This window comes from Oncorhynchus masou, unplaced genomic scaffold, assembly GCF_036934945.1.
Source record: "Oncorhynchus masou masou isolate Uvic2021 unplaced genomic scaffold, UVic_Omas_1.1 unplaced_scaffold_2063, whole genome shotgun sequence".
In the NCBI taxonomy this organism is placed as follows: Eukaryota; Metazoa; Chordata; class Actinopteri; order Salmoniformes; family Salmonidae; genus Oncorhynchus; species Oncorhynchus masou.
This window is the reverse complement of record NW_027008550.1, coordinates 79,409-89,077: the sequence shown is the minus strand read 5'-3', so window position 1 is coordinate 89,077 and position 9,669 is coordinate 79,409. Positions and strand designations below refer to the sequence as shown.

At 40.4% G+C, this 9,669-nt stretch overlaps 1 protein-coding gene across 1 annotated transcript; it reads left to right on the top strand.

The window, feature by feature from the left end:
* Positions 1 to 1,051: 1,051 nt before the first annotated feature.
* Positions 1,052 to 9,269, top strand: LOC135532856 (ribonuclease inhibitor-like; the record flags this gene model as incomplete). Its single annotated transcript, XM_064960288.1, has 5 exons — positions 1,052 to 1,221; positions 2,841 to 3,014; positions 6,854 to 7,027; positions 7,241 to 7,287; positions 7,746 to 9,269. Coding segments are annotated over 5 exons (1,095 nt in total), but the record flags the coding sequence as incomplete, so codon positions are not given.
* Between the last annotated feature and the right edge of the window lie 400 nt (positions 9,270 to 9,669).

Here is a 9,669-nt window from a genome sequence, read left to right as displayed (position 1 = left end):
GTTAGAATGTTTTGTTGTAGGCTCTGGTATTGGTAATGGTGAGAGGTTAGCATGTTGTTGTTGCCTCTGTTATTGGTAATGGTGAGAGGTTAGCATGTTGTTGTAGTCTCTGTTATTGGTAATTGTGAGAGGTTAGCATGTTTTGTTGTAGCCTCTGTTATTGGTAATGGTGAGAGGTTTGTAGCCTCTGTTATTGGTAATGGTGAGAGGTTAGCATGTTTTGTTGTAGCCTCTGTTATTGGTAATGGTGAGAGGTTAGCGTGTTTTGTTGTAGCCTCTGTTATTGGTAATGGTGAGAGGTTTGTAGCCTCTGTTATTGGTAATGGTGAGAAGTTAGCATGTGTTGTTGTAGCCTCTGTTATTGGTAATGGTGAGAGGTTAGCATGTTTTGTTCTAGACCCTGTTATTGGTAATGGTGAGAGGTTAGCATGTTTTGTTGTAGCCTCTGTTATTGGTAATGGTGAGAGGTTAGCATGTTTTGTTGTAGGCTCTGTTATTGGTAATGGTGAGAGGTTAGCATGTTTTGTTGTAGCCTCTGTTATTGGTAATGGTGAGAGGTTAGCATGTTTTGTTGTAGCCTCTGTTATTGGTAATGGTGAGAGGTTAGCATGTTTTGTTGTAGCCTCTGACTTTCTCACTCAATTAAATTCATCATTCGTACATTATTTTTCTTAATCATGGCATCATCCACCATTTTTTAGTATTTGGCAAAAGATAACCCAAAACAAAACCAAAACACAAACCCAAACACACAAAAAAACTGCAATCAACAAGTTTACATCCAAATACTGAACTTTGACTACTTTAATACACTATAAGTGAATTGGTCAGACTACTTTTGTACTCAAATACTCGTACTATACATTTTTCAATCTACAAGCAATACTTTGTTCATTTGTAATTTCTAAGAATGATACATTTATTTATGAATAGATATGACAGGTTTCAGCATCCTGATGTATCTGAATATGTTGAAAAAATATACTGCCACTATTTTCACCACCAAAGAATAGCAGTGTGATTTTAATATGATTTGACTCTTTGCAGGCTGTCAGGCTGTCGAGCCACAGAGGAAGGCTGTGCTTCTCTGGTCTCAGCTCTGGAGTCAAACCCCTCACACCTGAGAAAGCTGGATCTGTGTAACAATGACCTGAAGGATTCAGGAGTGAAGCTGCTCTCTGCTGGACTGGGGAATCCCCACTGTAAACTGGAGACTCTTAGGTCAGTATTCCTGTAGTTGGTCAACAAGTGATAACTGTTCACCAGATCCACATGTGTTTACCAGGCACACATAGTCCACACCATATGTGTTTGGACAGTGAAGCTTACAGTTTTAAATTTTGTGCTATTCTCCAGCATTTTGGATTTGAGACATAATGTTTCATATTAGGTGACAGTACAGAAAGTCACCTTTTATTTGAGGTTAAAGGTGAGAAGTTAGCATGTGTTGTTGTATCCTCTGTTATTGGTAATGGTGAGAGGTTTGCATGTTTTGTTGTAGCCTCTGTTATTGGTAATGGTGAGAGGTTAGCATGTTTTGTTGTAGTCTCTGTTATTGGTAATGGTGAGAGGTTAGCATGTTTTGTTGTAGCCTCTGTTATTGGTAATGGTGAGAGGTTTGTAGCCTCTGTTATTGGTAATGGTGAGAGGTTAGCATGTTTTGTTGTAGTCTCTGTTATTGGTAATGGTGAGAGGTTAGCATGTTTTGTTGTAGTCTCTGTTATTGGTAATGGTGAGAGGTTAGCATGTTGTTGTAGTCTCTGATATTGGTAATGGTGAGAGGTTAGCATGTTTTGTTGTAGTCTCTGTTATTGGTAATGGTGAGAGGTTAGCATGTTTTGTTGTAGCCTCTGTTATTGGTAATGGTGAGAGGTTTGTAGCCTCTGTTATTGGTAATGGTGAGAGGTTAGCATGTTTTGTTGTAGTCTCTGTTATTGGTAATGGTGAGAGGTTAGCATGTTTTGTTGTAGTCTCTGTTATTGGTAATGGTGAGAGGTTAGCATGTTGTTGTAGTCTCTGATATTGGTAATGGTGAGAGGTTAGCATGTTTTGTTGTAGCCTCTGTTATTGGTAATGGTGAGAGGTTAGCATGTTTTGTTATATGCTCTGTTATTGGTAATGGTGAGAGGTTAGCATGTGTTGTTGTAGCCTCTGTTATTGGTAATGGTGAGAGGTTAGCATGTTTTGTTCTAGACCCTGTTATTGGTAATGGTGAGAGGTTAGCATGTTTTGTTGTAGCCTCTGTTATTGGTAATGGTGAGAGGTTAGCATGTTTTGTTGTAGGCTCTGTTATTGGTAATGGTGAGAGGTTAGCATGTTTTGTTGTAGCCTCTGTTATTGGTAATGGTGAGAGGTTAGCATGTTTTGTTGTAGCCTCTGTTATTGGTAATGGTGAGAGGTTAGCATGTTTTGTTGTAGCCTCTGACTTTCTCACTCAATTAAATTCATGATTCGTACATTATTTTTCTTAATCATGGCATCATCCACCATTTTAATATTTGGCAAAAAATAACCCAAAACAAAACACAAACCCAAACACACAAAAAAACTGCAATCAACAAGTCTACATCCAAATACTGAACTTTGACTACTTTAATACACTATAAGTGAATTGGTCAGAATACTTTTTTTATGTACTCAAATATTTGTACTATACATTTTTCAATCTACAAGCAATACTTTGTTCATTTGTAATTTCTAAGAATGATACATTTATTTATGAATAGATATGACAGGTTTCAGCATCCTGATGTATCTGAATATGTTGAAAAAATATACTGCCACTATTTTCACAACCAAAGAATAGCAGTGTGATTTTAATATGATTTGACTCTTTGCAGGCTGTCAGGCTGTCTAGTCACAGAGGAAGGCTGTGCTTCTCTGGTCTCAGCTCTGAGGTCAAACCCCTCACACCTGAGAGAGCTGGACCTGAGTAACAATGACCTGAAGGATTCAGGAGTGAAGCTGCTCTCTGATGGACTGGGGAATCCCCACTGTAAACTGGAGACTCTGAGGTCAGTATTCCTGTAGTTGGTCAACAAGTGATAACTGTTTACCAGATCCACATGTGTTTACCAGACACACATAGTCCACACCATATGTGTTTGGACAGTGAAGCTTACAGTTTTAAATTTTGTGCTATTCTCCAGCATTTTGGATTTGAGACATAATGTTTCATATTAGGTGACAGTACAGAAATTCACCTTTTATTTGAGGTTAAAGGTGAGAAGTTAGCATGTGTTGTTGTATCCTCTGTTATTGGTAATGGTGAGAGGTTTGCATGTTTTGTTGTAGCCTCTGTTATTGGTAATGGTGAGAGGTTAGCATGTTGTTGTAGTCTCTGTTATTGGTAATTGTGAGAGATTAGCATGTTTTGTTGTAGCCTCTGTTATTGGTAATGGTGAGAGGTTTGTAGCCTCTGTTATTGGTAATGGTGAGAGGTTAGCATGTTTTGTTGTAGTCTCTGTTATTGGTAATGGTGAGAAGCTAGCATGTGTTGTTGTAGCCTCTGTTATTGGTAATGGTGAGAGGTTAGCATGTTTTGTTGTAGGCTCTGTTATTGGTAATGGTGAGAGGTTAGTATGTTTTTTTGCAGCCTCTGTTATTGGTAATGGTGAGATGTTAGCATGTTTTGCTGTAGCCTCTGTTATTGGTAATGGTGAGAGGTTGGCATGTTTTGTTGTATCCTCTGTTATTGGTAATGGTGAGAGGTTAGCATGTTTTGTTGTATCCTCTGTTATTGGTAATGGTGAGAGGTTAGCATGTTTTGTTGTAGCCTCTGTTATTGGTAATGGTGAGAGGTTAGCATGTTTTGTTGTAGCCTCTGTTATTGGTAATGGTGAGAGGTTAGCATGTTTTGTTGTAGGCTCTGTTATTGGTAATGGTGAGAGGTTAGCATGTTTTGTTGTATCCTCTGTTATTGGTAATGGTGAGAGGTTAGCATGTTTTGTTGTAGTCTCTGTTATTGGTGATGGTGAGAGGTTAGCATGTTGTTGTAGTCTCTGTTATTGGTAATTGTGAGAGATTAGCATGTTTTGTTGTAGCCTCTGTTATTGGTAATGGTGAGAGGTTTGTAGCCTCTGTTATTGGTAATGGTGAGAGGTTAGCATGTTTTGTTGTAGTCTCTGTTATTGGTAATGGTGAGAGGTTAGCATGTTTTGTTGTAGCCTCTGTTATTGGTAATGGTGAGAAGCTAGCATGTGTTGTTGTAGCCTCTGTTATTGGTAATGGTGAGAGGTTAGCATGTTTTGTTGTAGGCTCTGTTATTGGTAATGGTGAGAGGTTAGTATGTTTTTTTGCAGCCTCTGTTATTGGTAATGGTGAGATGTTAGCATGTTTTGCTGTAGCCTCTGTTATTGGTAATGGTGAGAGGTTAGCATGTTTTGTTGTAGCCTCTGTTATTGGCAATGGTGAGAGGTTAGCATGTTTTGTTGTAGTCTCTGTTATTGGTAAAGGTGAGAGGTTAGCATGTTTTGTTGTATCCTCTGTTATTGGTAATGGTGAGAGGTTAGCATGTTTTGTTGTAGCCTCTGTTATTGGTAATGGTGAGAGGTTAGCATGTTTTGTTGTAGCCTCTGTTATTGGCAATGGTGAGAGGTTAGCATGTTTTGTTGTAGTCTCTGTTATTGGTAATGGTGAGAGGTTAGCATGTTTTGTTGTATCCTCTGTTATTGGTAATGGTGAGAGGTTAGCATGTTTTGTTGTAGCCTCTGTTATTGGTAATGGTGAGAGGTTAGCATGTTTTGTTGTAGCCTCTGTTATTGGCAATGGTGAGAGGTTAGCATGTTTTGTTGTAGTCTCTGTTATTGGTAATGGTGAGAGGTTAGCATGTTTTGTTGTATCCTCTGTTATTGGTAATGGTGAGAGGTTAGCATGTTTTGTTGTAGCCTCTGTTATTGGTAATGGTGAGAGGTTAGCATGTTTTGTTGTAGCCTCTGTTATTGGCAATGGTGAGAGGTTAGCATGTTTTGTTGTAGTCTCTGTTATTGGTAATGGTGAGAGGTTAGCATGTTTTGTTGTATCCTCTGTTATTGGTAATGGTGAGAGGTTAGCATGTTTTGTTGTAGTCTCTGATATTGGTAATGGTGAGAGGTTAGCATGTGTTGTTGTAGCCTCTGTTATTGGTAATGGTGAGAGGTTAGCATGTGTTGTTGTAGCCTCTGTTATTGGTAATGGTGAGAGGTTAGTATGTTTTGTTGTAGCCTCTGTTATTGGTAATGGTGAGAGGTTAGCATGTTTTGTTGTAGTCTCTGTTATTGGTGATGGTGAGAGGTTAGCATGTTGTTGTAGTCTCTGTTATTGGTAATTGTGAGAGATTAGCATGTTTTGTTGTAGCCTCTGTTATTGGTAATGGTGAGAGGTTTGTAGCCTCTGTTATTGGTAATGGTGAGAGGTTAGCATGTTTTGTTGTAGTCTCTGTTATTGGTAATGGTGAGAGGTTAGCATGTTTTGTTGTAGCCTCTGTTATTGGTAATGGTGAGAAGCTAGCATGTGTTGTTGTAGCCTCTGTTATTGGTAATGGTGAGAGGTTAGCATGTTTTGTTGTAGGCTCTGTTATTGGTAATGGTGAGAGGTTAGTATGTTTTTTTGCAGCCTCTGTTATTGGTAATGGTGAGATGTTAGCATGTTTTGCTGTAGCCTCTGTTATTGGTAATGGTGAGAGGTTGGCATGTTTTGTTGTATCCTCTGTTATTGGTAATGGTGAGAGGTTAGCATGTTTTGTTGTAGCCTCTGTTATTGGTAATGGTGAGAGGTTAGCATGTTTTGTTGTAGCCTCTGTTATTGGCAATGGTGAGAGGTTAGCATGTTTTGTTGTAGTCTCTGTTATTGGTAATGGTGAGAGGTTAGCATGTTTTGTTGTAGTCTCTGATATTGTTAATGGTGAGAGGTTAGCATGTGTTGTTGTAGCCTCTGTTATTGGTAATGGTGAGAGGTTAGCATGTTTTGTTGTAGGCTCTGTTATTGGTAATGGTGAGAGGTTAGCATGTTTTGTTGTATCCTCTGTTATTGGTAATGGTGAGAGGTTAGCATGTTTTGTTGTAGTCTCTGTTATTGGTGATGGTGAGAGGTTAGCATGTTTTGTTGTAGTCTCTGTTATTGGTAATGGTGAGAGGTTAGTATGTTTTGTTGTAGTCTCTGATATTGTTAATGGTGAGAGGTTAGCATGTGTTGTTGTAGCCTCTGTTATTGGTAATGGTGAGAGGTTAGCATGTTTTGTTGTAGGCTCTGTTATTGGTAATGGTGAGAGGTTAGCATGTTTTGTTGTATCCTCTGTTATTGGTAATGGTGAGAGGTTAGCATGTTTTGTTGTAGTCTCTGTTATTGGTGATGGTGAGAGGTTAGCATGTTTTGTTGTATCCTCTGTTATTGGTAATGGTGAGAGGTTAGCATGTTTTGTTGTAGTCTCTGTTATTGGTGATGGTGAGAGGTTAGCATGTGTTGTTGTAGTCTCTGTTATTGGTAATGGTGAGAGGTTAGCATGTTTTGTTGTAGTCTCTGTTATTGGTAATGGTGAGAGGTTAGCATGTTTTGTTTTATCCTCTGTTATTGGTAATGGTGAGAGGTTAGCATGTTTTGTTGTAGTCTCTGTTATTGGTGATGGTGAGAGGTTAGCATGTGTTGTTGTAGTCTCTGTTATTGGTAATGGTGAGAGGTTAGCATGTTTTGTTGTAGTCTCTGTTATTGGTAATGGTGAGAGGTTAGCATGTTTTGTTGTAGTCTCTGTTATTGGTGATGGTGAGAGGTTAGCATGTTTTGATGAGGGTTTGACATGAATATGGAGAAAAATATACTGCCACTATTTTCACCACCAAAGAATATCAGTGTGATTTTAATATGATTTGACTCTTTGCAGGCTGTCAGGCTGTCTAGTCACAGAGGAAGGCTGTGCTTCTCTGGTCTCAGCTCTGAGGTCAAACCCCTCACACCTGAGAGAGCTGGACCTGAGCTACAATCACCCAGGAGACTCAGGAGTCAGACTGCTCTCTGCTGGACTGGAGGATCCACACTGCAGACTGGAGAAACTCAAGTATGTAGAGGGTTTATGTCAATGTTCATATCAGACATGTTGGACTTATCAGGCTGGTTAAGACAAACATTCTGACCACCACTTGGACAAAGTTACATGCTGACTGTGTGTGTGTGTGTGTGTGTGTGTGTGTGTGTGTGTGTGTGTGTGTGTGTGTGTGTGTGTGTGTGTGTATCCCTCAATGACTGTCTGTTCTTCTGCTTACTGCTACAGTGTGGAACATGGTGGAGAGAACACAATGAAACCTGGACTTAGAAAATGTGAGTGTTGACTGCTGTGAAGAATATGACTAAGAATAAGTCTTACATTTACATTTAAGTCATTTGGCAGACGCTCTTATCCAGAGCGACTTACAAATTGGTGAATTCACCTTATGACATCTTAATTCAAGTTAAGTCAAAGTCAAAGACCACCATCATTAATGACTTGGTGATATTAAATACCAGCTGTAGTTCTACAGAAGCAGAAATCAGGGACACCAACGTTTACAAAGAGTTGATTTGACAATGTGTGTGTGTGTGTGTGTAATTAATGGGAATAAGTGTGTTTTATATTACCATACAGTATAACATATGATCATTCAACAAGTCTCAAGTTACCTTAACTTCTCCTTTTGATACCTAGAAGCATCTACATTAAATGAATGAGTGAAAAGTGAGTTAACATTCTAATGTGAATGATGATGATTTCTAATATTGTGTCTGGTTTCATCCATCAGATGTCTGTGATCTCACACTGGACCCAAACACAGTAAACAGACTCCTCTCTCTGTCTGAGGAGAACAGAAAGGTGACATGGAGGACAGAGGAGCAGCCGTATCCTGATCACCCAGAGAGATTTGAGGGCTGGAGACAGGTGCTGTGTAGAGAGGGTCTGACTGGGTGCTGTTACTGGGAGGTAGAGTGGAGTGGGAGAGAGGCTGAAATAGGAGTGACATATAAAGGAATCAGCAGGAGAGGAGGGGGTGAGGACTGTTGTCTTGGATGGAATGACAAGTCCTGGAGTCTGTTCTGCTCTGACAACAGTTACTCTGCCTGGCACAATAATAAACCCACTACCATAGACGTCGCCCCCTCCAGCTCCCACAGAGTAGGAGTGTATCTGGACTGGCCAGCCGGCACTCTGTCCTTCTATAGAGCCTCCTCTGACACACTGACCCACCTGATCACATTCACCTCCACGTTCACTGAGCCGCTCTATCCAGGGTTTAGGGTTTATGATGTTGACTCCTCAGTGTCGCTGAAATAATAACCTGTCAGACACACTGAACACACACACACACTGAACACACACACACACTGAACACACACACACACTGAACACACACACACACTGGACAAACACACACACACACTGGACAAACACACACACACACACTGGACAAACACACACACACTGGACTCACAAACACACACACAATTGGACACACACTGGACTCACAAACACACACACACACACTGGACTCACAAACACACACTGGACTCACACACACACTGGACTCACATACACACACTGGACAAAAACTCACACACACTGGACAAACACACACAAACACACACAGGACTCACAAACACACACACACACACTGGACAAAAACACACACACACACTGGACAAACACACACACACACTGGACAAACACACACACATACATGCTGGACACACACACACACACACACACTGGACCCAAACACAGTAAACAGACTCCTCTCTATGTCTGAGGAGAACAGAAAGGTGACATGGAGGAGAGAGGAGCAGCCGTATCCTGATCACCCAGAGAGATTTGAGGACTGTAGACAGGTGCTGTGTAGAGAGGGTCTGACTGGGCGCTGTTACTGGGAGGTAGAGTGGAGTGGGGGGGCTGTTATAGGAGTGACATATAAAGGAATCAGCAGGAGAGGAGGGGGTGAGGACTGTTATCTTGGAGCCAATGACAAGTCCTGGAGACTGGACACACACACAGACTGGGCAAAGACACACACACACACTGGACAAACACACATTCACACTGGACAAACAAAAACACGCACACACTGGACAAACTCTCTCACACACACACACACACATGCGCATCTTCCTATAGTTGTGACCTTGACCTCTTACAGTTTTTTTTGATTGCTTAAGCACGATTTTCAAAACAGGGCCCGTGTTTTCAAAACACTACACACAATTAGCACAACCACACACCCAATTAGCAAAACACTACAGATCCTTTGCTAAATTAAACACTCTTGTAAAAACTATACACTTCTTTTTAAAAACGACACTTTGTTACCCTATGAAACACACACGTTTCACATTACTGTACTCTGTTTGCACGAGTTACACTCTGCTGTGATAAACCTACAACACTTTTAGCACTTCTACTTCCCTATGATTAGAGTAGGTTACTATCAACAAAGTACAAATATAATGTAATAACCAAACTTCACTTTACGTATTGTAAGTTTAAAAAAAAAAAAAAACAACAACTACACATTGTCTCTTCGCCGAGCTGGATCTGGCCAGAGAATTTCATCAACATCGCAGGCAATGTTGTCATTAGCAAGACACCTTGGAAAGAAACGTCTTGAATGACGAATCCATCCTTGCATTGCTGCTACCTCTATCTGGTCACAGGCCTCCTCCATGGCTTGGATGAGG